Source organism: Empidonax traillii, unplaced genomic scaffold (assembly GCF_003031625.1).
Source record: "Empidonax traillii isolate 1590-97213 ecotype Southwest subspecies unplaced genomic scaffold, ASM303162v1 scaffold159:size1039807, whole genome shotgun sequence".
Taxonomy (NCBI): Eukaryota; Metazoa; Chordata; class Aves; order Passeriformes; family Tyrannidae; genus Empidonax; species Empidonax traillii.
The window spans coordinates 327,598-353,555 of NW_020955352.1; the positions used below are offsets into that span (position 1 = coordinate 327,598).

General features: G+C 49.5%; 1 protein-coding gene across 4 annotated transcripts; it reads left to right on the top strand.

Moving 5' to 3' along the window:
• The first annotated feature begins 7,686 nt into the window (after window positions 1-7,686).
• On the top strand, window positions 7,687-25,423 carry L3MBTL2 (L3MBTL histone methyl-lysine binding protein 2). Of its 4 annotated transcripts, none has more exons than XM_027885041.1 (17): window positions 7,687-7,774; window positions 9,225-9,492; window positions 9,729-9,862; window positions 11,080-11,203; window positions 12,180-12,259; window positions 13,458-13,575; window positions 13,923-14,057; window positions 14,741-14,829; window positions 16,445-16,676; window positions 17,237-17,316; window positions 17,907-18,011; window positions 19,200-19,347; window positions 20,170-20,252; window positions 21,948-22,182; window positions 22,951-23,016; window positions 23,963-24,093; window positions 24,802-25,423. In XM_027885041.1, exons 1-17 carry the CDS (start codon window positions 7,754-7,756, stop codon window positions 24,817-24,819), a joined length of 2,067 nt encoding a protein of 688 aa, XP_027740842.1. In that variant the 5' UTR covers window positions 7,687-7,753; the 3' UTR covers window positions 24,820-25,423. The 4 variants fall into 4 exon arrangements, with proteins under 4 accessions (XP_027740842.1, XP_027740839.1, XP_027740840.1 ...); XM_027885038.1 differs by having other exon boundaries at window positions 23,963-24,085; XM_027885039.1 differs by having other exon boundaries at window positions 11,080-11,194; window positions 23,963-24,085.
• Window positions 25,424-25,958: the final 535 nt, after the last annotated feature.

Sequence of the window (25,958 nt, forward strand, 5' to 3'; positions counted from 1 at the left end):
TTGCTTGTTCTTAAAATGGTGGGGGTAGCGGAATATGTGCTACTTCAAATGTTCGCTATTTAGAAGTCGGAGAGCTATTTAATGTATATGACTGTTTTAAAATGCAAATCTCTAATAAGGGATGTGGAGTAATAATTAGTCTTCTAAGCGGACTCTTTTGGTACAACTCTGCATTCACGTTGTTCCCGGCATGTATCTTACCAAAGAAACGAGGTCTGACCTCGACAGTTGTGCCAGTCAGCTGTACCCCACCCTGCTCACTCAGCTTGGGAGCGGCTGATCTTCAAAGGACCTATTTTGCATTTTGAAATGAGAACTGTTGTTTGGATATGTGATATTAAAAGATCCTATTTCACTTGGAATACATTGTGCGCCTTTTGGCACCGAAGTGGTGAGCACGAGGTAACCCTGTGTGCACGTCCCGCAGGCGCTGCACCGGCACCGCATGGGGGTGTCCCGGCACCCCGTGTTGCATCTGGTGACCTGCCAGGTGTAGGGGGATTTCCTCAAGAGGAATGCTGTAGCAGTGGAGCGTGTGTGTAGTAAACCCAGGTGTGAGCTGCCCGTAGCTGCTTGCACGTGGAGTTTAAACCTGTTGTGCCGTGTGTTGTGCGCTGGTCATCTTGTACATGGCTGGTTCACTGGGGGCTTCCCAAAATCCAGCCTTACGCTGTGCATGTGCATACAGTGCTGGCTGCCTAAGGAATAAGTTGCTCCAGGGCATTTATGCGGCTGGAAGACCCAGCTGTGACCAGAGCACAACATCTGTGTAACGCCGGCTGTGTCGTGAGCATCAGTGTATCCAAGATCCCAGACAAACAACGGGAGCAAGCTGACCTCGTGAAACTGCTGATGGAAGAAGATGGAGGGGGGGAAGATGGATGGATGGGAATCTCAGCCGAGTGCCAAACAAAAATAATGGTGTGTTACAATGTGAATGGATGTTAGAGGCGCTTCAGAAACAGGGTAGTAAAATGCTTGATTTGTGGATATAAAGTGCTTGTTTTGTGAATATAAACAGAAGTAGGGCAATGAATTCTTGTATGTAAAAAAAGGCTTTTGGTAGCAAGCCTTCAGCAAGCTAGTGGAAAGTTCCTGCGAGGCTTAAGAGAAGCAGCCCTTCTCCTTTGGTATTCTCTCTTGGATAATCCTCGTGACTCACTCCTGCGTGGCACAGACCAGCTCTGTACCAAAGCCACCAAGGCAGCAGCCTGGGATGGTTTATATGTGTGTGCTCCCCAGTAAGCTTTCCTCTTCCTTTCCCCCCCTCAAAGCCTAGATTTACTTTCAGCCTTGGGAGGCTTCTCAGGATGGGGCATCAATAAAATTCCTTCTGAGACCACATGCTGGCTAGCAAAGTGAAAGTGTGCCCAGCTTTCTGATTTGCAAAAGGCTTGACTTGAAAGCTTTTAGTGCAAACAGCTTTCATTTGTGCTGCTGAGTTAGCACACAAAAAGTGGTTAGAATTTGTCCCAAGTGGCATCAAAGCATTTGAAGTGGGAAAGCCTCGAGACCTTGAATAATAAGCTGTAGATCTTCCAACTTCCAAGGATGCCATGAGGCATTTTATGTGACAGCACAGCTGCTCTGTCCCTCTTTGTAGGTGCTGACTCTGAGCCAGATTTGGTTTGTTGAAGTGGTCTGGATGATCAATGGTCTTGAATTTGTAGGGCACGTCTTTCCTCTACATCTCTCCACTTCTGCTTTCCATGATGCTGCTGGAGAACCGGAATCCCCCATTTGAGGAAATATTCTGGCTGACCTAAGTAGTGGTAGGATTTCAGGAAGACAACAAAATTAGGGCATCATCTGTACCTCTTTTGCCATTCAGTTGCATCCAAGTTAGAGTAGGTTGTTTCACTCCCGCTTATTTGTTGGACTCTTGGACCGACAAAAAGAACTCCCACTCAAAGTTCTAGCAATCTAGTCTGATGCTTACTGTCCAGGTACAATGATGCTAATGCTTCCAGTCAAATAATATGCAGTTCAGTGATATAAACTTTCTAATGCCCACCCCTTCCAGGGCACTGCTTTTGCAGTGAGTTAGTTAAGGAAGAGAGTGTAATGTTTGTGGTTTATCCCTCAGTCTTGGGGACATCCATAGGTTAAAAAAATAGACCTTGCTCTTTCCTGGTCCCTCATTTCTCAATTATGTCCAAATTTACTGTTTATGGAGTGGTTTACATATGTTGTTGCATCCTTGTTCTTTGTTGCTCCAAAAATTCCGGTGACTTGGCCACTGGTGAAATTGCTCATAGCCTGGGTCTGCATTATCGTCCTGATTATGTCTACACTGATGCATTTATTGATTGATGTATTTATTTTTTAATTCTGTCATCATGGATGATATGCTGTTCTACACAGAGCCACGTGTTGTTACAGAAGGACAGAATGGCTGAGGTGGACAGGCACCTCTGGAGATCATCAGTCTAGTCCACCTCCCTGCTCAAAGCAGGGTCACCTAAAGCAGATTGCACACCACCCCCCCCTCCAAGGTGTCTGGGCTCACTTTACTGTGTCCATGTCTCTCTTGTACTGGGGAGCCCAAACATGAATGCAGAATTTCAGATGTGTCTCATGGGTGCTGAGGGGAAGGATCGCCTTCCTCCACCTGCTGGCAATATGCTTCCTAACACAGCTGAGGAGGCTTTTGGCTGCCTCTGTCACAAAGGGCACCTTGTTGGATACTGTTCAACTTGCCACCAGGACCCTCCAGTCCTTTCCTGCCAAACTTGTGCTGATGCATATGGCATTGTTCCTTCCAGGTGGAAGACTGAAAGACCACGTTTCCCTTTCTTGAACTTCCTGTCAAGCCATTCTTTTAGCCTGTTGAGCTCCCTCTGGATGGCAGCACAACCCTTTGGCATATCAACCACTGCTCCCAGTTTTATACAGCTGTTAACTTCCTGAGAATGTGTTTGGTCCCATCATTGTGGCCACTAATGAAGATGATGTGAAAAGGGATTGTCCCCAGTACCCACCCCTGGGGTACATCACTACTGACTTGCCTCCACTGACCTTTGTGCCAGTGATCCCAACCTTTCAGTCCATTTTATCCATGTTTATCTAGCCCGTATTTCCTCACTTTGTGAGGCAGTTGTCAGAGATGGTGTCAAAGAGCCTTAAGTAAGTTCAAGATAAACAACATTTGCTGCTATCCTCACATTCACCAAACCATCCCAAAAGGCTGTCAGGTTGCTTGAGCTTGATTTCCCCTTCATAAATCTGTGACATCTGCTCCACAACCAGTTGTTGATCCATAGGCTGCATCTCTTCCACTTCGGGTCCTTCCCCCACTCAGGTACCAAACTCACGGCCATTGTATCCAGAGCCACGAAGTCACACTTGGTACGCCCAGAGTCTCCCCTGGCAGTATCGCTGATGCCCACATGGAAGAGCAGCAGCTGCAGGAAAAAGAGTGTGAAGGCTGGACAAGCCTTGGCAGGCTCTCCATACCATCCTAGATGGGAGAACCCAGCAAGCAACACATCTCCTTTGTCAGGTTGGCAGATAGTGGCCTCCATGCCCTGCAGCAGGGAGTCTCTCACTGCCGGCACCCAGCACTTCCACTGGTGCTGCTGCATGGCTAAGGCAGGTCAGATATTTCTCTGGAAAGCTCCTTGCTGTTTGTTCAGTTGTTTCACTGGAAACTCCAAGCTCTCAGCCTCACATGTGCTCAGACGGTACTGAATTGATGCTGTTGTTGTCCTGTATGTGTGCAGGTGGAATAGGAAACATCCTCCTGGTGCCACAAGCTTCCAGCCTTCATCACTGATTCCGAATCCAGTGAGCACAGACTCTGCCTTAAGTACATATGGGGCATTCAGGCTCTTGAGACTGCAGAGTCTCCAAGAAGATCCTGTTCTGCCCCAGCCTCAGCCAAAGCAAGAAGCCTCCAGCACTCCCTGCAGCACGAGATTTGCAGAGCCATATCCTCCCACACAAGAGCTCAGCCTAGGTAGAGGCTCTGTCACTACAGGGAAAGCGTTCCAGAGTCTGTGGGAGAACGTGCCCTGTGACACACCACCACCCCCTGGCCCCCTCTGTGCACATCCACCCTGCAACCTCCTGTGCCTGTTCCTGTTCTCCAGGAGCTGTGCTCCAGGCCCAGCACTTACACAGGATTCTCCCTAGCACCTGCTATCTATCATTTACAATAACACATACACAGCAAGTATCACACCAGATAATTGCACAAACCCAAGACAGTGCTGGTAACAATCTCCTGGTCATCATACAACTGCTGTAAGAGTGAAAGAATCTACAACAAAGCTCCTAGAAGGCTGTGACAAGTCCAGGCAAAACTCATTCAGTGCAGAGCTTGTGTCCTCTTACAAGCACTGGCAGCACCACAACAAGGCTGAATTAGATGATGTGGCAGTGACAGCCATTCCAGCTTCTGTTTCATTTTCCAGAGCTTCCTCCAGTGATTGATACACACTTAGTTTCTCTGCAAGAAACTCCACCTCCTGTTTCCAAGATGGTCTTTTTACACACACCTTGTCCTTGATCGCACTGCTCCCAGTTCCAGCCAAATTAAAGGACTCCGGCCTGGCCCCTCTGCACAGTGTGGAGCAGGTCCTGTATTGAAAGACAGCAACAGTCAGAAGAGTCTCCTCCCAATGACCAGTTCTGCCTAAGTGTGTGACGAGGCTTCCTACCCAAAAAATGAGCTTTTCTTTGAAGAGCAGCCATGGGGTGCCGTGGCTGGGGAATGTTTGTTTTTATGAAGCTTTTCAGCAGCTGCCTTCGTACAACACCACCCTGTCGGCTTGCACAAGGAGTCATTTCCTACCTCAGCTTGTCAAAGCAGATCACGTGCCGTAGATCCCGGCCTGAGACCGAGCCTAGCCCAGCCCCTGAAAGTGAGAGAGCACAACAGGCTCGATCCACGGGGCTGCAGCAGCCTCTGTGCCTGCATCACGGCTGGAAAGGCGCCGAGCTGCTCCGTCAGCCCTGCAGGCGTGGTGTGTGCGTTGGCATTTGCCTGCCCGACTGCGATCTGGCATTTTGTTTAGAAATGTTGTAAGGATCTGCTGGACTTGCTTCACTTGCGCTCCCTTAGAACAGGGTCTTGGTTATAACTCCCCAGCAGGGATCCTGTGAGTGCTGGATGTTTGGAAGGGAAGCCTGTTCTGTGACTGCTGCTGTGGGTAGCCCATGAGCAATCAGCCAGGGTTCCAGTCCACTCTGCCTGTTGTAGGGAGTGTGGTGGATTTGGAGAGGGTGGAGAAAATACCCTTGGCACCACCTCCCACAGCCATCTTCGAAGCCCTTCCTAGCTCCTGGTGAAGTTGGCATGGCTCAGGTTGTTGCTTTCCCCAGGTGTGCTGGGTGATGACAGGCTCTGGCGTATCTTGGGAGCACAGAGCTGAGTGGGAGGCAACCACAAGATCTGTTAGTGGGTGTTTTGCTCCTCTCCATGGCCCAGCAGTCCCCGGGGAAATGGCAGGAATTGGAAGGCAGTGACAGTGGCATTTCCAGAAGAAAGCTCTTTGCCAACCCTGCTCCTCTGGCTGAAAGTGCAGAGCTTCTGCGAGGAATCTTTCTCTCCCACTGCATCTTGGACTCGTTCTGTGGTTTCACCCGACAGCAGCCTTTTTGTACTGATCTTTCTAAAATTTTTATTGCAGATAGCATCAAAACAGGGACCGAGCACAGAGCAGTAATGGGGAAGGAGATAATAAAAAAAGTGAAGTCTAATCTCAGTTTTGGGGTTTAGTTTCTTGAGATTGTTGGTTCTCTCCCTAAAGAAAGGAACTGTCTTTGCAAAGATATTACAATTCATGTTACATAACAGAGTTTTTATTATTTAAGAGAATAAGTATTCCTGAATCAAATTGAATTTGATTTCCATTAAAATTAATTTATTTAAATACTATTACTTATTGAAAAGGCTTACTTTGAACTGTAATGACAAATGAACAGCCCTAAGATGGGGACTGCCTTTAAGTCTGTTCTGTGTCAACACAGAACTCATTTTTTCCCAAGCCTTCAAGAAACCTTGAACCAGCCTGTTTGTGACCTATAAGGAGCAGTGCCGCTTGCTCTGGGAAAGGAGCAGGGGGTGCGCAGCAGCTATACCTCACAATGTGTTCCATGAAAGGTTATTGCAGTAGAAAGACTTAATGAACTTTTAATTTTGTATCTGTGTCTTTTCTGGAAACAGCTTTCTAGTCTGCCATGCAGTGCACTGTCTAGCAGTATTTGCAAAAGAATAACAGCGTTTTATAACTGATTTCATTATTAACTCCATTATTTAAATATTTTAAAAGCCATTTGCTGTGTAACAGTAAGGTTAAGCTTTGGGAATGAACATTTCCCATGCTGCTTTACCTTCACCTGCAGCTAAGGCTGTACAATAGGCACGAGAGAGAAATATGTGCTTCACATGTTATTTGTTCAGCTACTCACTACAAACTCTATACAGAATAGGAATGTTCAGTTAGGCCTTTATTTTTTCTTTATTCGTTTTACAATGTCAACAAAATGACAGTGATAACAAAATAAAAGGGAAATAGAACTAACTCCAGGGGACTTGCCTTTTGAGTAAAAAAGAATCAATGCCAAGAGACATACACTGAGACGCTTCTTGGCTATGCTTTCATATTTTCATTTTTCTTATTTCATTTTTTCCTATTTCATCTGCTTTCACTTTCAGGGACCTGTTGTTCGGACCCCCACGCTGATGGTGATTGGGCATCAGATCTGTCTATGGGGCTGAAGTTTGGGGTGTTGTTGGGGTGTTTTATCGTTTGTAATGTTGTTACATAAGCTGCTTGAAAGGCTGAGAGAGCTGGGGGTTGATCAGCCTAGGGAAGTGAAAGTTTCAGGGAAATCTCACTTCAGCCTTTCAAGTACCCAAAAGGGGCTTATAAGAAGTGGAGAGAGGGACTTCTTATACAGGCAGATAGCGACAGGACAAGGGGCAATGGTTTTAAACTGAAAGAGGGCAGGTTTAGATTAGATATTAGGAAGAAATTCTCTACTGTGAGGTTGGCGAGGCACTGGCACAGGTTGCCCAGAGAAGCTGTGGACCCCCCACCCCTGGAAGTGCTCAAGGCGGGGCTGGAGACAGGGCTCTGAGGAACCCGATCTAGTGGAAGGTGTTCCTGCTCACAGCAAAAGGAGCGGCACTAGATGACTTTTAAGGTCCCTTCCAACTTAAACCATGCCATGATTCTGGGGCCAAGAGTGTTGTCCCAGACTTAGGGAAGTGCTGGAGCCTGGGAGCCACAAGATAACACAAAACCAGCCCCACCAGCTGCTCACAGAAGGTAAAGATACAATAATAGCTGAGGACTATTTGAGGGAAAACAAGAAAGCATACTGAGAGAGATTAATTCTTGCCAAAAATGTCAATCAAATCATATAATAGTTAAAATTTCATGTCAAGTTCTTAAATAAGGTCACTGGTCTGTTTCTTAAAGGAATGACTCCACAGAACAAAGGGAATGGGCTATCCCTGGATTCGTGGCAGCACGTCCTAATATTCCATATTTCCCCAAATAGTGGCGATGGAGGTGGCTCAAAAGAGAAGCACAGGAAGTGAGGACCCTTTGGTAACCAGCCTGGGGGGAGGCCGTGGCCGCGGGAGGGGAACTACGGCTCCCGTCGTGCCCCGCGGGCAGCGCGGCGGGAATAAGCTCTCCGCTGATTTGCTGTCCCTTCCGCCTCTGCCGCCAATCAGACGCGCCGCCGGAGGAGGGACCCGCTGGGCGCGCATGAGGCGGGTTATCCCGTCCCGGGAGCCATGGAGCGGGACCGGGGAGAGGTGAGCGGTGGGATGGGGCGAGACGGGGCCTCGGCCTCAGCCTCGGTTTCGGCTGGTGCTGGTGCTGAAGGCGGCGATGGGTCGGTCTAACCCCGGCGGGACGGGCCCCTTCGTCCCCCTGGCCTCCCTGAGGAGGCGCCGGATGGTGCTGCCCTTGCACTGGAGGAGGGCTCTAAAGTGTCCGGAAGGTTCATTCGCGTGTGGTGGAAGAGGAGCGATCCAAAGACGCTCTCGTCCTCCGAGCTGGTGGGAGGTGCACGCCCACACAGGGACCGTAAGGCGATAAAAATGTGGGGGGGTTGAGAAGTTTGTGCCTTTCAAACGTCGAGAATGCTGTCTGAGGGCGTGGATCCGCAGGAGAGCAGTTCTGCTCAGGGAGCAGCGGGGAACCTTGGGTCTGTCTTGTGGGAAAGCCAGGGAGAATGTGGGGAGTCGGCAGTGAGTGAAATCTGGTCTTCCTGTCCATGTGTCTCTAATGATAACCCGGAGCCGGGGATCAGAGGGAATTTAGCACTGGAGGGTGATGGACTTGCTGATGATCTCTTGTTGTTGCCCACTTGGATGAACAACTGTATCCTGGTGCCTCATGTAGGTGTGGGAGTCTACCTTTCTGTTCCATCACTCCCTGTGCTGGTGCTAACTTCTTGCTGCTCTTCCCTGAGTTGCTAACAGCTTTTCCCAGCTGCTTTTATGCTTATTTGGAGCTTAGTTCCAGATTCTCCTGTTCTGAGACACAGTCACAGGTTTTCTCTGTTCTTTCTTCAGTCTCTGCCTCGCAGCTCTCCTGCTGTAACAGCAAGTATGAAGAGCTAGTGAAGATGTTTAGCTGTGGAGGCATCTGGGCGTAGGCATAAATTTACAACAAACTATTTTAAGTTCTGCCGTCCTGGTGGTGCCATTTCTGAACCAAGGCATGCTGTGGACTGTGCAGTTTCCAAAGGACATGAACTGTCTCCAGAGCCGAGTTTGCCCTGCTGACTTCCAGGCTGTGCTGGTCTTGTGAGCTGTGGTGGCCAGAGCAGCTTTCTGCTCTGCTCTAGAAACCCGTGGGACTTTATTGTTGATGGTGCCTGCACTGCTGTGCCGTGCAACTGTGTTGGGAGAAACATTTACTGGAAGGACACAGTCTGATCTGCCCTTCATCAGCATGGCAGTGTAGTTCTCTGTACTTTTTCCATGTTCCTCAAGTTGCTTTCAATCTAGCTGCAGCTCTGTGGCACTTTCCTCTTGGGAAGCAGAATGCAGCCTGTGGAATACCAGTACATGTACCTGTTGTGGAATAACTTTCCTACTAGAAATTCAGACTCCTGCCTTTTGGGGTTGTTGTGTGCACTGATTGCTCTCCCTGAGGCCTCTCCCTGGCACAAAAGGCCCCCCTCCCCCGTCAGCAAAGGCAGGTTTATTGTGCAGTGGGGTGTCAAATGTCATTTCTGACTGGCTCTTTTTGCAGTTGGTGTCTGCTTTCTGCCACAAAACTTCATCTTTGGAGCGGGTGGAGGAGGAAGGCGATGACGATGAGGAGGATGATGAACTGGACATCTTTGGGGGTTATGACAGCCTCACGTGCTACAACAGCAGCATGGGCAGTGACAGCAGCTCCTGTCTGGAGGAGTCTAGTGACGATGAGGTGGCAGACAGGGAAGCTGGAGAGCTTTCAACCTCTCCTATGCACCAGCCATCCACAGGCCGGCTCATGGAAGACAGTGGCTCCGAACCAGGTACTGCCTCTTCTGCCTAAAACATGTGCAGGATGGAAGGAGCGAAGGATGGGGGCACTGAAGGGTGTATGACTGCACCTTGGGGATGCTTTGGGAACAGCTTTGGATTCAGACTGCATTTTCTGGGCTACGTGGGAGAGATGCTGTGTGTAATGAGGGTTAACCTCTCTCAGCTCTGTCCTTGAAGTGCAGTGACCCTGCCAAATGCTCATGTTTTTGTCCCTTCCTTCTCTCAGCTGTGTGTGAGATGTGTGGGATTGTGGGCACCAGGGAAGCTTTCTTCTCCAAAACCAAACGTTTCTGCAGCGTCTCCTGCTCCAGAAGCTACTCCTCCAATTCCAAGAAGGCCAGCATCCTGGCCAGACTGCAGGTGAGTTAAAACCCTTCCATCTTGCTCACAGGCTCCATCTTACTCACAGGCTCTTGTCCTGCTGGGGGACTTCAATCAACCCAATATCTGCTGGGAAGGTAGCACAGCAAGCTGTAGGCAACCCGGGAGACTTCTGAAATGCGTGGAGGATAACTTTTTAAGCCAGGTGTAGACAGCTCTACCAGAGGGAACACAATACTAGATTTGATGATCATCAGTGTAAGTGAGCAAATTGGGGATGTCGAGATCGGAGGCAACCTGGGCTGCAGTGACCATGCATTGGTGGAGTTTGCAGTCTTGAGGAATATAGGTCAGGTGAGGAGTAAAGTCAGGCTCCTTAACTTTAGGGAGGCAGACTTCCAGCTCTTCAGGGAGGTTGTCAATGGGATCCCCTGGGAGACTGCCTTCTTGGACAAGGGAGCAGAACAGAGTTGGCAAGTCCAGGGGAGGACCACCAAGTTGATCAGAGGGATGGAGCACCTCTCCTATGAGAAAAATTGGGAGAGAGTTGGGATTGTTCAACCTGGAGAAGAGGTGACCTAATTGCAACCTTCCAGTACCTGAAAGGAACTTAGAGGAAAGATGGGGCAAGACTGTTTACAAGAGCATGTAGTGACAGGACAAAAGGGAATGGGTTCAAATTGAAAGAGAGTAGGTTTAGATTAGATATTAGGAAAAAATTCTTTATTGTGAGGGTGGTGAGGCACCAGAACAGATTCCTGGGGACACTGTGGATGCCCCATCCCTGGGGGTGTTCACAGCCAGGTTGGATGGGGCTCTGAGCGCCCTCTGAGCACCTAGTTGAAGGTGTCCCTCCCCATGGAAGGGGAGTTGGAACTAGGGGATCTTCGGAGTCTCCTTCCAGACAAAACCATTCTGTGATTGATCTGTCCTGGGGATGGAGCAGGATTTGCCTGTATGCAGGGATGGGTGGTTGCTGCTCTCTAATTAAAGATCAGACTGACATTCCCATGTTCTTCCTGCCTGAAGTCCCCAGAGAATACATGCCAGCTGAAAAATGGTGCTTCCTAAAAGCTGAAGAAGGACACATTGGTCTTTTACATGCTGTTTCTTCTTGTTCCTGTTAGCGTTAGTAAATATTGTAGTAACTTGAAAATTGGCCCAAGGAAGAGATGCATGCCCAGCTGACCAGTTGCTTCCAAAGGGTGGCTTCCTCTCCTGTGTAACTAATGTTCCTAATGTTCCTTCTTTTGTAGGGGAAACCACCAACGAAGAAAGCTAAAGTTCTGCACAAGGCATCCTGGTCGGCCAAGATCGGGGCCTTCCTCCATTCGCAGGGCACGGGACAGCTGGCAGATGGGACACTGACAGGTCAGGATGGTGAGTGTAGGTGAGGTGTGAGGAGGTGCAGCTGCTGGGACCACAGAAATAGGGACAGCGTGAGGGCTGTAAGCTCTGCAGTCCTCCTCCTCCTCCTCCTCCTCTCTGGTGCACTGCCTTGTACTGATATGATGTGTGTGGATTGCTCTGCCACAGGCTGCCAGGACACAGGGCATGCCTCTTTTCCTCTCCCTGCCAGTGCTAATGGAGCCCTGGTGGGTTCCTGCCCATCCATTATTGTAGCCTCATCCTCATATGGCTCAAGCTGGAGTGTAAGCTCTGTAGTCCCAGTCCCATGAGGTGCTGACTTCTACTGGCAAAGGTGACTTAAAGGTGTCCTGCTGCTCTCAGCCATTTGCTGCCCCACTGCTTGTGGGAGTTACATTTCCCCTGAGTCACTCACTGATTAACTTGAACAACCACCAGTCACTGCAGCTGAAAGAGCAGCAGGTTACTGTGTTAGGGAAAAGGTGAGCCCCAGGGCATGGCAGCAGCAGTGAGTGATGGAGCAGAGCTGTAGCCTTGGATCAGGAGTGACTGTAGGATTAATATCTCAGTGCTTTACTCTGATTTTCCCAGCACCCTCTGGGGAAGCAAGTGCTGCTGATGTGAACCTGCAGTGCTGCTGCTGAGGGGCAAAGCTGCAAAGTGGTTTAGCACTGAAAGGGTGCACTGTCCCTGGAGCGCTTGAGCCCTGGGCTGGACTCAGACCCTTTTATTGCCCCTCCTGCTCCCCCTTCTCCAGGAGCAAGTGACAGTAAAGATTGATTAATAATATATTTTACCTCTTTCGGGGGCTGGTGACCATGCACTCATAGCATCTAGTTTCCCACCAGGGAAAACGCACTGGAATGCAGAGTGCTGGGACAGAGTGTCCTAGTGCCTGGAGGCTGCAGGCTGTATTCCAGAAGTAACTGAGCACTCTGTACCTTTTCTGTGATCTCACCTGATTTTCTGCTCTTCTGTCTGCTTGTAGCACTAGTCCTGGGCTTTGACTGGGGAAAGTACCTGCAGGAGCACGGCTACAAGGCAGCACCTGTCAGTTGCTTCAAACACGTGAGTTCTGCTTTGCTGGGCATCACAGTGCACATGGGGCATGTCATGTGCACAGACCTCCCCTGTCCTCCTGGGACAGGTGGTGAGAAGAGGCCCAGTGGGTGGTTATTGAGCCCCAAGTGATGCAAGGAAAGAAGAAGCTGGGGCCTCTCACAGCTAAGAATGAGAGTCTCACAAAGGGACCAGGGGTTTCGGGGGAGGAAGCAGAGGCGTACCTGATAGAAACAGTGCTGGTAGCGATGGCCCAGTGCTGACTGGGGATAGAATTAATTTTGACTGAAGGCAATAGTGGGAAGCTCCCAGTTACCTCTGCAGTTTGTATGGGTGAGCAGAGCCCAGGGTGATGTGCAGGCAGGAATACAGCTTATGTGAGCCTTGCTATAGCTGCCCCTCCAGCATGTCTGATTCTAGTAACACTTATTTGTTGTGTTCCTTTTGAGCTGTGGTCTGTGATAATACTGACCACATTTTCTTTTTTCTTTAGGATAGGTCAGGCAGACACAGCGGTTTTATTGATTGTTAGGTATTTATATCACAGAATCAAAGAATCAACTAGGTTGGAAAAGACCTCTGAGATCATCAAGTCCAATGACTTCGGAGACATGAGTCCTTTGACCCAACACCACCTTGTCTACTAGACCATGGCAATCAGTGCCACATCCAGTCTTTTCTTAAACACCTTCAGGAATGGTGACTCCACCACCTCCCTGGGCAACCCATTCCAATGTCCATGTTCTTCACTCTCTGTGAAGAACTTCTTTCTAATGTCTAACCTAAACCTCCCCTGGTGCAGCTTAAGGCTGTGTCCTCTTGTCCTACTGCTGGTCACCTGGGAGAAGAGGCTGGTACCCACCTGGCTACAACCTCCAATATATGTACTGTATAATATATATATATATGTGCCAATATATATATGCCATAGAGAAATGGCAGCAGCTTCTTTGGGATAATAGGACAGCTGGCAATGAAATAGTTAAGTGTAGCTATATGATGTTCTGCCTTTTGGGATCCTCAGTGATCATCCCTGTATGATGTCAAGGACAATTCAATTGCATTTCAAGGTGTTGGTACATGTAAGCCTGTACTTAGGGTGAAAGTGTAGCTACCTAAGACATGTCTCTGAAAGCTAGAAGGAGGGCCTGAGCCCTGCTCTCACTGTCCACATCCCTCTCCCAATGGGGTTGCCTCAATCTTTCAGGTGCCGCTCTTCGATCAGTGGGACGATGTGGTGAAGGGTATGAAAGTGGAAGTGCTGAACAGCGATGCTGTGCTCCCCAGCCGCGTGTACTGGATCGCATCTGTCATCCAGATCGTGGGTATGTGTCTGATGTAATTTCTGACAGCTGGGGATGGCTAACCTCTGAGGGAAACTTTAGAGAGCTGAGTGTAGCTGCTCAAGCAAAACAGCATCTCTTTGGAGATCTGCGACTGCTGAGAGATTTTGGGACAGGAAATACCAGGGTGCGGGAGTGAGAGGAAACCAGCGTGTGTTTCCACTTTTGGTTGCTGGGCAATTTGCAGGAATAGTTCTGCCTCCAGAATGTCTGGAGAAGCTCTGATAATCTGTGCAGAGCTCTGAAGGCCCTGCTGTAGGTACTAAGCTTGTGGTGCCAAATTCTTGGCCTCTAATGCCTTTGTCTGGTTGTCTGCTCTGTCCTGGCAGGATACAGGGCCCTTCTGCGATATGAGGGCTTTGAGAATGATGCTGGCCATGACTTCTGGTGCAATTTGGGCACAGTGGATATTCACCCTATTGGCTGGTGTGCCATCAACAGCAAAATCCTGGTACCACCACAAAGTGAGTGTGGGGCAAGAGGGATCAGGATGTTCCTGGGCATGGAGGAGCCTTGGTGTATGCCCAGCACAGGAGGACAGGTGCTCCCACTGTATGTAGGACCACAGCTGCATTTGTGCTTTGAGTTACAAGCAACAATGTGTTCTTTGGGAAGCCGGAGACTGCTTGGACTGCTCCCTCTGCACCTCCCTGTGGTCAACCCTGGGGGTGCTGGATGCAGAGCTGATGTCAGACCTGTGGAGACTAATGCAGGTGGCTGTTCCTCCTTCTACTCCACATGGTGGCTGGACTTAACCTTGGGGGAGCTTTTTGGTCTTACATCCTGGACAGTGTTTCTGAGAAGCACAGTGGCTCCAGTCCTTGCTCCGCTAGCAGTTCAGAGAGGGGTGCCAGTTTAGCAGAACTTCAGCAAGCTGAGATTTGCTTTGTGTGGCTCACGTGCTTTTGTTCTTCTACCACTTCCGCAGCTAGATCAGTGGAGTTGAGAGTCTGCTTGGCCCAGTCCGTTCTGTAATGGTGATCCCTTGCAGCCTGTTGTGGGGGCAAGCTGGCAGAACGAGAGTACAGAATCTGAATGTGAATAAAGCCTTTTAATGCAAATAGGTTCTTGGAGAGATGGAAAACTGTAGGGTGGTGATGTAATTATGTCAGTCATAAAGATGTGCTTTTCCCCTGTGTGCCTGTAGCTATCCATGCCAAGTACACTGACTGGAGAAGTTACCTCATGAAAAAACTGGTGGGAGCCAGGACCATCCCAGTGGATTTCCACATGAAGGTAAATGTGGGAGACTGTCATTTTGCATGGGGAAATGAAGCTGAAGCCAAGAGATGTGTGCTCAACGTGTCTCTTCTGTTCTGATCTGTGCAACTTCTGTGTGCCTTGACACCTCAGGGCAGGGGCAGTGAGTGGTTCCCCATGCTCCTAAGGTATCTGTCATGATGCTGTGGGTAGTGGCACAGCCTTCGTGCTCTGTCAACACAACGGTTTTTCCTTTGGGTCATAGGTGGGCTTTAAAAACTGTCGTCTGCTGGGAAATACAGGGGTTGAGGTTTGGCATTTTGCTGAAAGGAGAGGCTGGTGCAGCTGCAACCTGGCCTTTCCCCATCCTGTTTCAGTGCCAGAGAATAGCTCTGAGAGTCAAAAACCTTTGCCTTCAGTGTTGGTAAACAGAGCAGCCTGGAGGGAGTGAGAGAGGCAGAGGCTTCCTCAAAGTGTTGTAGCCCTGGGAGCTTTTTTAGTTCTCGTGGTTGTTTTCATGTAGCCTACACTGAGATTAGACCTTGTCAGAGAGAAGAGGCTCTTTTGTGGCTGGCAGCTTTGGAAATGACAGATAAGGAAGATGGTCCCAGAGGCAGCAGGCAGGAAAGCAGGTGATGGGTTTTTCTGTGTGCAAGGCAATTAATGACACTGAGATGGAGACCTTGATATAGTTGTTGTTTCCCATGTTGCTTCTCAGAAAGTTAAGAGGGTGTTTGTAGCTGCTTGTTCCTGGACCACAGCTTGTAGCTGGAAGGGAAGTGGCAGAGGGAAACAAACATGGATAGTATCTTTCTCCCCTCAACATCTCCACTCCCACCTAATGAACAGGATGTGGAAGGGGAAGTCCTTAGCTTAAAAGTTCTGGATTTGGATATAGGCTGGTTTGGGTGTCTGAGTCTGTTTTGTCATTCCTAGTTGCTGTACAGCATTCAGGCTCACAGTTCCAAAATGTCAGATGTTCTATAAACACCTTTGGGCACTTGAGGGTGAGTAGGACTAGGCTGTATCAGCAAAGAGAAGGTCTCAAAGAAATCAGTTAGAAGGCAGCCAGTGACTCTTTCCCTAGCCTGTGTCTCTGGGTCAGTCTGCAGAGTAACTCTGGCTTTGGATGTGGAGTTGAAAGATAGATCATCATGTAGCTCAACCTCTGATCAGAGTAAAAAGGAGAAAATAAGAACCTGACCTCTCACTTAAAGTGAACTGAAAATTCTTTTTCCCTTTGGGAAGCTACACCTCTAGCTGCTTCCAGCTGTGAAACCCTTGTGGTCTCTTTTGTGACTCAAAAAGGCACACAATTCCTCACTCAGTTCCTGGTGAACAGCAATTCATACTAGGAATGTTCACACAAGGTGCTGGCTGGGCGTAGCTGCTGGGCTGGGGCAGGGTTAGCTGTCATGAGGCCACATGACAAGGGAGACTTGGGGTGTGTGTGTCCAACCGTGCTGTCATGGCTGGGGCTGGCAGCTCCCTGTCCCCCTGATGAACCCACTCCCACACATCCCTTCCCAGTCAGTTTGGGCAGTGCCGGGGTTTGGCCAGCATGTCTGTGTGGAATGCTGTTCTCTGAAGTGTTTGGAGAAGGAATACACCAAGTGTGATTGACCTCACCTCCTCTGTCGGTTGTTGCCAGATGGCAGAGAGCATGAAGTACCCGTTCCGGCAGGGCATGCGGGTCGAGGTGGTGGATAAGAACCATGTGTCCCAGACACGCATGGCAGTGGTGGACACAGTGATTGGGGGCAGACTGAGACTCCTCTATGAGGACGGTGACAGCGACGATGACTTCTGGTGCCACATGTGGAGTCCTCTCATCCATCCCGTGGGCTGGTCACGGAGAGTGGGCCACGACATAAAGAAGACAGGTAAAGATTGGACCACTGCAAAGCATCTTCTGATGTGCTGTGAACTGTCCAGATCCTGCAGTTGACACCAGGCTGGGCATTCTGGGAGTCAGACAGTTGCCTCAGGACCTGACAGATAAAGTCTGCTTGGTTTTGGGTCTGCTGCTTTTCCCCGGATAGATAAAAGCCCTGTGATCTGCTACCACTGGTCAGGACAGGGGATTGTAGGGTTTCTCACTTGAAGCAGGTAGTCTATCCCCTCAGTATGAGAATGCAGACTTTGCAGCATCACAGATGCTTATAGTCTTTTTGAGGAAGTTCATGCTGGCTTCTGTAACACTGGATGCCATCAGGTTGTGTTTTCCGGACTTTACCAAAGCCACCTGCTTTTGAGCAAGTCCTGCATCACAGCCTGTTTTATGAGAATGTGTAGAGAAACTGACTTGTTCTTTCTATTACATGGTCTCTTATCAAGGGCATTAATAGCAGCTAAGCTCTCTCCAGGAAATGAATAACCAATATATTTACTTACTGCAGTTGCTGCAGGTTTTTTTTACCTTTGTTTCTTCCATTCCTCCCAGAAGAAAAGCGCAATGACATGGCAAACCATCCCACCTTCAGGAAGATTTACTGTGATGCCGTCCCCTATCTGTTTAAGAAGGTAGGACAAGTCTGCTTTTCCCTGTGGGTTACAGCAAAGGAAAGGGTGATACCGCTTCCTTCCTTGGGTGTACATGCTGCCGTGTGGGTTGTTGAGGGTGGCTCATTTGTCTGTTAGAGTTAAGGGCAGTAAGGTGTTTGGGGTGTCAAGGCTGGGGCAGGCCAAAATAGAAAGTTGGAAGAACTAAAAGACAACAACAGATGGAGGGACTCAACTGAAGGACAAGTAGTTGCTTGGAGCTTTGAGTTGGAGAGGGAAGATGATTGCATGAGAGAGACCAGTTCCAACAAAGAGCTGGATCATGCTGGTAGGGCCTGAGGTGAGGAGGGGGCTTGCTTTGCTGTGGAGCAGCAGCTGAACGCTGGACCTGGCTCTCTGACTGACCAGAGCCTTGGCAGGAGGTTGCTGACACAAACACAGTATTGGTTTGTGTCGCTTTATATTTCTTGTAGTATTTCTTCTTTCTCTTCCCAACTTGAGTTGAGCCAAGTGAAGAGGTTCTAATAATTCTATTTGCACTTGCTGTGCTTGGTGTCAGGATGGGACTGTCCCATACCTGGCAGCACATGGTACACCAGAGTCTTCCTTAGGTACGAGCTGTGTATTCTGAAGGTGGATGGTTTGAGGAAGGCATGAAACTGGAAGCTATTGACCCCCTGAATCTGGGCAACATTTGTGTGGCCACTGTTTGCAAGGTAAGTTCAGTGGGTGTTAAGTGGGGGGTCTGCTGTGTTTACCTGAGATAGTCCATCTTCTCCTCGGGTCTTTTCAAATTAATAAGACTGGGCAGGATTTTGCATGAGGGAGAGGAGAGGGCTGTTGAGAGAGGTAGACAGCTAGTGTGTGGAGGGAACTGGGATGTTACCTCAGAGGTCTGAGAAACTGATTAAGACTGGCAGTTGTCCACATGTGCCTTACTAGACAGCATAAAGATAAGCACGCTTGGTCTGCAAGCCAGCTGTCCGGTGTGTGTGTGACTGGCAGCCACCCGTTTGCCACCCCTGGACATGCAAAGAGGATTTGTTCTCTGGTTCTGAGAGTGCACAAAGAGAGGCCTCTGTGGAAAGGAGAAGGCAAGAGTTGTGAGGTGACCTCTGTGTGGGGAACGGTGAGTCTCTGTATGGGCAGCATTCACTGGTGTAGGAAGCTGAGGATGGACGTGTTTCCTTCAGTCTCTCTTGATGAGGTGGTAGTAAGCTCTACTCTTGTGCTAGTGTGGGGGAAATAAATTACTTGCCCAGGTTTCCTCAGTGAGGTGCGTTGTACGCCCTGAGGTATAGCATCAACTTGGGCTTTTCCTGCTTTCTCAAGAAGTTGTTTGCCCTCATAGAATCCAAGCAGAGGACTTTGAGACTTGGAGTTTGGCAGGAGGACGGTAGAAGAGTTCTTTGTCTGTAAAATGTTCCCTTCAGCCATTGCTTGGCAATGGAAGAGGATGGGGCAGGCATGCCTATTACATTGGTAGGCACCAATTACCAGTGAGTGACAGGATGGGACAAGACTTGTTGCTGTAGGAAGTGGCAAATCCAAGGGTGGTGCCCTTCCCTTCTGCCCAGTAACAAATTCATGATCTGGCTGGTGTAGAGGGTTTCTGGGCTGCCAATAAAGTGTTTCTGAGGGAGAACAGAGCTCCTGACCATTTATGGCTTTTCATATAGTTCTTTCACAAGGCTATTACTGTTGGTCCCAGTCCTGCAGAAATTACTGCTTTGGGGATCAGCTTGTGTTGACTAACCTATCAGGAGAGGCTACTGCGTGCCCTGGAGCATGTAATATTGCATTTTACTATCTAGTGACAATTGTGATCGATCTGTGGTGATTCTTGGGAGAATCCTTTGAGATTGAGCAAAGCTCTACACTCATGCCCTTCCCTCCCATCCCAGGTCCTCCTGGATGGGTATCTCATGATCAGCATTGATGGAGCCACATCTGCTGATGGCTCCGACTGGTTCTGCTATCATGCCTCCTCACACGCCATTTTCCCTGTCAACTTCTGTAAAAGGAACAACATCGACCTGACCCCTCCAAAAGGTGAGTTTTGGACTCATGCAGTACAGGCCTGCATGCAGAACCTGCTGGGCAGTGCTTTTCTGAGAGGATCAGGTTCACATGAATCAAAAACAGAAGGTACCAATCTGCTGCTTTTTCGGAGAGATAGGGCTAGGTCAGAGAGCCAGGCCACTCGAGCTCTGCCCATATGCCGAATTTTGGTTAGCTCCTGACCGTTCAGTGGGAGAGGTGTACAATCCCCAAACTGAGCAAAATGGAAGATATAAAGTAGAAGGGGGATGAGAGGGGATAAGCAGAGCCATTGCTGCATGAGTCAGTCCTTCAGTGTCAGGAGTTGTCTCTATTCTTCTTTCTATGAATAAATCTGAGACCAGTGTTTCTGCAAACTCATAAAAGGCAGTCACCCTAGGAGTGGTTTTGCTGCCTCATCTAGCCATACACAAAAAGGCCTACTCTGAATTTCTGTGTTGCAGCACTTCTGTGCAGTGTTGTTCTGTCTTCCTTTGTTCCTGCTGGTGGGAGAAAGATTGGTCTTAGTGGTGTGTTTTGAACATACTTCTTCCTACCTGCTGCTGCTCCTCACCTTTCTCTGTGGTCTATGGCTGACACAGATGTTCAGAGCTGTAGCTTGCACTTTTCTGTATTGGCCCATGGGGGAGGGGTGCTGGACTCCATGGAACCTGTGCTCTAGGTTTATGTCCAAGATCAGGCTGTACGTGCTGGTTCATGAAACTGCTTTGCAAAAACAGGTGCTATGCCTCCTTCCTGCCTATTCTGCCTTTTCCCCCAACTGGTCGGCCCAGTGACTGCCTTTTTACCTCTTAGCATTTCTTCCTGCTGCAGGGCAAGATGCAAAGACCTTCAACTGGGAAAGTTACCTGGATGAGACTAAATCAAGACCTGCTCCATCACGGCTCTTCAACACGGTGAGTGCTGCCAGGAAGAAGAGATGTGTAGGGATGCTTGGAGTCAGCAAGGAGGAGCACAAGAGCTCCAGCTGTCACAGAATCACTTAGATGGAATGTTCTTCTTGTCCAACACCCCTGCTATGGCAGGGTTACATGTAGTAGGTTGCCCAGGACCATGTCCAGATGACTTTTGAATATCTCTGTGGATGGAGACTCCACAGCCTCTCTGCCAGTGCTCAGGTGCCCTCATAGTTAAAGGTGTCTCCTGTGTTTCAGTTTGTGCCCATTGACTCTGGTTCTGGCACTGGGCACCACTGAGAGGAGTCTGGTTCCATCTTTGCACCCTCACTTCAGGCATTTATACACATTAATAAGATCCTCCTGAGCCTTCTCTTCTCCAGGCTGAACACTCACAACTCTCAGCTTTTCCTCATACAAAAGGTGTTCTAGTTCCCTCCTCATCTTCCTGGCCTTTTGCTGGACTCCAGTATGTCCATGTCTCTCTTGTTTTGGGGAACTCAGCTAGAGCCAGCATTTCAGGTGTGGCCTTGTCAGTGCTGAGCAGAGGGGAAGGATCACCTCCACTGATCTGCTGGGAACATTCCTCATAGTACAGCCCAGGTTACCATTAGCTTTCTTTGTCCCAAGGGCACATTACTGGCTCATACTAAACTTGATGTCCACTGGGATTCCCAGGCCCTGTCCTGCTAAACTGGTCTCCAGTCACTCTGTCCTGAGTAGGTGCTGGTGCCTGGAGTTCTTTCTCCACAAGTGCAGGACTTTACCATTTGTCCAGCTTGTCAAGGTGCCTCTGGATGGCAGCACAACCCTCCAGTATATTTGATCTCCCAGTTTTCTATCAAAAGTGCTTGGTTTGACATGATACTGTCATGTCATCCAAATAATTTATGAAGATGTTGAATAGGATTGGATCCAGTATTGGCGCCTGGGGTACACCACTAATTACTGGCCTCCAACTAGATTCATGCCACTAATAACCATCCTCTGGGCCCAGCCACTCAACCTGTTTTCAATCTGTGTCTCCTCACCCAGCCTGTATACTTCAATCATCTTCTCTATGAGGATCTTACTGTGGCAGTGTCAAAAGCCATCCTGAAGTCAGGCTAGACAATACCCAGTGTCTCTGCTGGGCTGTAATTTGCTGCCAGTTGGCACTTCTAAGGAGAGCTCAAGGCCTGGGAGTATGTTAACTCCAAGTAAAGGCCCTGTTTTGCTGGCTGGGACATCAGTGTCCTGCCTCTCTGGGTGCAATGATGTCTTGGTCCCTCTGAGTGTGACCTGTGATTTTCTAGTGTTCCTGTGAGCTCCAGGCTCCTGGTGGGTTCTGCACAGCCCGTGGATGTTTGGGTGGAGGGTGGGGGCTGCTTTACGTCAGCGAAACTGCTGAAGCACTTGGGCCTGTGCTGGTTTCTTTGATTTCCCAGGGGTATGTCAAGTAATGGGTTTGATCATAAAGTGTCCCTTAACTGCTGCCCGCTGCTCCCCCAGGTCAGGATCTTGCTTCTAAAGGCTGGACTGAGATCAACTAAGGCCATAGCTGGCCTTGGATCTGGTTTTGGATCTGTGGGTTTGTTCTCTGTCTGCTTGCTTTAGGCTGGAGGCTGGCCTGTTCTCGTGTGCTGATGGTCACGTACAGGTTTGGACTGGGTAAAATGGCCTTGGGTTTTCTTTTTTCATTTTTTATGCACCCAGGACTGTCCAAACCACGGCTTCAAGGCAGGCATGAAGGTAGAGGCAGTGGACCTGATGGAGCCCCGGCTCATCTGCGTGGCCACGGTGAAGCGTGTAGTCCAGCGTCTCCTTAGCATCCATTTCGATGGCTGGGACAACGAGTACGACCAGTGGGTGGACTGCGAGTCTCCAGACATTTATCCTGTGGGGTGGTGCGAGCTGACAGGCTACCAGCTTCAACCACCTGTTGTTCCAGGTGAGTGAAGATTTTACTGTGGTTTTTAACGCTAGAGACAAAGGTTTCCTTCCTCCTGTTCTGCGAGTGGCTCTTTTGTTTTTTGAGCCGAGTAGGGAGGAGCGTATGACCTCCTTCATTTGCACTGGCTACCATAAATCTTCCTCTGCTGCCACATTCTAGCTGCTGGCAGAGGGAGGAGTCTGGTGGGGAGGAAACAGCCTGAGATTTGAGGTTGGCTCTGTCTTCCCTCTGTTCCCCCACCTGCACACCAATTAATTGCTCCTGATGAAGTTGGATAGAGTTCCAGGTGGTCCTATCCCTGCACAGCTCCCTTTTACGAAGTGTATCTATATATACCCTTAGCCAGGTAGCAGGGGGAGCTTGGCCCATGCTCCCTTTTCTCATCAACTCTCCTACTCTCTGTAAAAGGTAAGAGCATCGTCTCGAGAGTTTATTCCTTCCCTTGTCACAGGGAGGCCACTGCCTCACCTTTGCAGGTGTTTTCCTTCTTGTCCCAGACTATGAATCTTGTTTCTTTACTGCCCCTGCCAAGTCTGTACTGGGCCTCTCTCCCCTGTGCTGCCCCAGCCTGCTGCCCTGGGCCCTCGCCTGGAAGCACAGACAGCATCTGTGCTAGAGCCTTGCTTTCCCCTCAGCTGGTTGACTTGGGAAGAGGTCTTTGGCTTGGGGGGACGGGTATATCTTGTTTCTCGCTTTTGTCACTTCATCCCAGTTACCTACTGGTTATGGGACTTGGCTTTCGTTTCCCTCTCGTCTCCATGACAGAGCCCACAACTCCAGTGAAGGCCAAGGAGGTGCCCAAGAAGAAGAAGAAACCCTATGGAAAGAAGAGTGAGTGATGTTTGATTAGTGCCCTCCCGCTCGCTCGCAGGCTGGGCCCAGTTAGAGGAACCCTGTCCATGTCCCATCAGAGCAGGAGAGAGAGGCCTTGTCTTGCTGTGGATGCCCTCAGTCAGCTGTGGGTTTGCCAGCACAGCTTCATCCTTCTCACCTGCCCTGTTACCTAAAGAGCAGAGAGCTGTGTGTGGGAAGGATCTGTTTTGCAGTCTGTTTTCTGTTGACTGAGGTATATATGGCACTTGCTTCCAGGTGTGAGGTTGTGCTGCTTTCCCTACTGTGTCCATGGTCGGTGGGAGATGTTTGCTGCAGCTGCAGGGTAGCTGGAGAGCAACCCTGCCTGCTTTGTGCTGAGGGAAAAAAGGCCTTAAGATGGCTGAAGAGGCCGGTAATGGGGCTGGACCATTTTACTGTTTCATCTTGTCACTGTTGTTGTCGTCATTGTTGCAGTAGGTGTGGCAAATCATGTAGACAGACAAGAAACTCCTTCCTGGGGGGTGGAGAGGAAAGGACGTCTAAAGAATATAAAAATAAATAAATAAATAAATAAAAAGGTCAGCTAAAAATGAGCACATTACGGTTACAGTGTCTGTGCCTTGCAGCCAACAAGCTCATTGCCTAGGACTAGAGCCAGACAGGTAAGCAAAGCTGACTCCACACTGATTCCAACAAGACCTGCTCCTTGGAGTTTAAGCACACAGTGAAGTGCCTTGCCTTTAATGAAGGAGAACATGAAGGAGCATATTTTGAGATGATGACAATAGGATTTTTCTCCAGAAGGCTATTTCTGTCGTGTAACCAGTTGGCAGCTAATGACCATGTAGCTTCCTGTTCAGTTGTGCTCGTCCCTGGCCTGTGGTATCTCAGTGGAGCAGGGTTGCTGATGTTACAGGGGAAAAGAAACACACTTTTCCCCATACTCTGTTATCTCTTTATTAAGGAAAAAAGTTGCCTGCCAAAGCCCGCAGCGTCAAGCAGACTGTCAAGAAGCCTTCCACCTCGAATACAAAACGAGAAGCAAAAGCTGCCAGCCAGGCTTTGCCAGAGCCAGCACCTGATGAGAGTAAGGGAGTGAGTTACTCTGCCCAGCAGCCACATCCAGTTCTCCTGTGTACACCCTGCATGCCACCAACCCTCCTGAGGCCTGTGCTGCCTCTTGGCCATTAAGTGATGGGTGCCCCCAGGCAAGGAACGGCAGCAGTGTGTGAAATGTCTTGATGTCTGCTGAGGGGCCTGGCTGCCCTACTAAGCAGTCTGGTTGCGTGAGATCAGTTAGGGAAGAGAGAGAAGGTGACTATGGCAGAGCTAGTCGCATCCCAATCCCCCTAAGGGCTGTTGCAGGATGTGAACACAGCCCGTTGTGCTGTGGTGACCAGAAGAGTGGATGGGTCACCTGCCAACCCTGGTGGGTGCTGGGGAGGAGGTGGGGGGAGGTGCCTTGTGCACATGGGAATGGAGCCTCATGAAGGTGTCTTTGGTTCACTGAAGTTAAATTTCCCCTGTGTGAACCCAGGCAGGTAGAGAATGGACCACACCAGCTTTTTGTCCCTTAGGAGAAGTTGTTCTTGGGAGCCAGCAGCTGAATGCTGCCAGGGTTTAGTCATGTCCTGATTGGTGCTGTGACCATGGATCAATTTGCACTGGCATGACAGGGCTGCCTGTGGTGAGGGACCCTCAAGAAGTGGGCTGGAAATCTGGGGCATTTTGAGTATCTGCATGAATAGAGCTGGTTTGGAGGTTGATTTTATTATTTTTCCCTCTTTTTTTCTGTCTTGCTAGTCATTGCCGTGCAGGTGAAAGAAGAAACCATCGACCCCTCAGACGCAGAGTTTGGAGACACAGGGCTTCCTGTTCCGATCAGCAGCATAAAGCAGGAGGACACAGACTGATCCTGGAGTATCCCCCAGCTGCCCACAGCAGCTTCACCTTGTGGTCCTCTGGGGAAGGTCCTGGCAGAGAGAAGCAGAATACTAAAAAGGGCCTCCCCTTTTTAAAGCAGACCGCCCTGCAGCACCACAACTCTGCTTTCCTGGTGTGCAAGAAAATTTCCCCCAGAATTGTAATACTAAACCCTGGGAAACAGCAGGAAGGCCACAGGCACACTGAGGAGAATGACCAGGGTGAATGACCAGGGTGGCTGCTGGGGCTGTGTGTGCCTGACTTTGAAGGCACCTTTTGAAGTGGGAGCTCACAACAGGCAAAGAAGCTGCCAGAACACAAAGGGGCAGTTTGGGTTCTTGGCTGTGGCTGGAGGTGACAAGCTGTAGACTGAAGTGATGTGTGCAGACCCCGTGTGTCAGGAAAGGGGCTGCCCTCATGAAACGTTGGTGCTGTGTTCCCTGGTCTAGGCTCTGAAAGCCCCAGAGAAAGTCAGAACAGGAAGGATGGAGAGAGTTGGAAAAAAAAAGAGATGCTGATGCCTCTTGAAGGAGCAGGAGACCTTTTTTCATAGAATCATAGGTTGGTTTTGGTTGGAAGGGGACCTGGAAGATCACCTGGTTCCAAACCCTCTGCTGTGGGCAGGGACACCTTCCAGTAGACCAGGTTGCTCAAGGCCCTGTTCAACCTGGCCTTAAAAACTTCTAGGAATGGGACATCCGCAGTGTCCCTGGGCAACCTGTGCCAATGCCTCACCACCCTCACAGTAAAGAATTTCTTCCTTTTATCTAATCTAAACCTACTCTTTCAATTTAAACCCGTTCCCTCTTGTCCTGTCACTACATGCTCTTGTAAATAGTCATGCCCCATCTTTCCTTTCAGGTACCAGAAGACCACAGCTAGGTCACCCAGAAGCCTTCTCATTTCCAGGCTGAACAATCCCAACTCTCCCAATTTTCCTCATAGGAAAGGTACACCATCCCTCTGATCAAGTTGGTGGCCCTCCCCTGGACCTGCTCCAACAGATCCATGTCCTTCCTGTGCTGGGCACCCCAGAG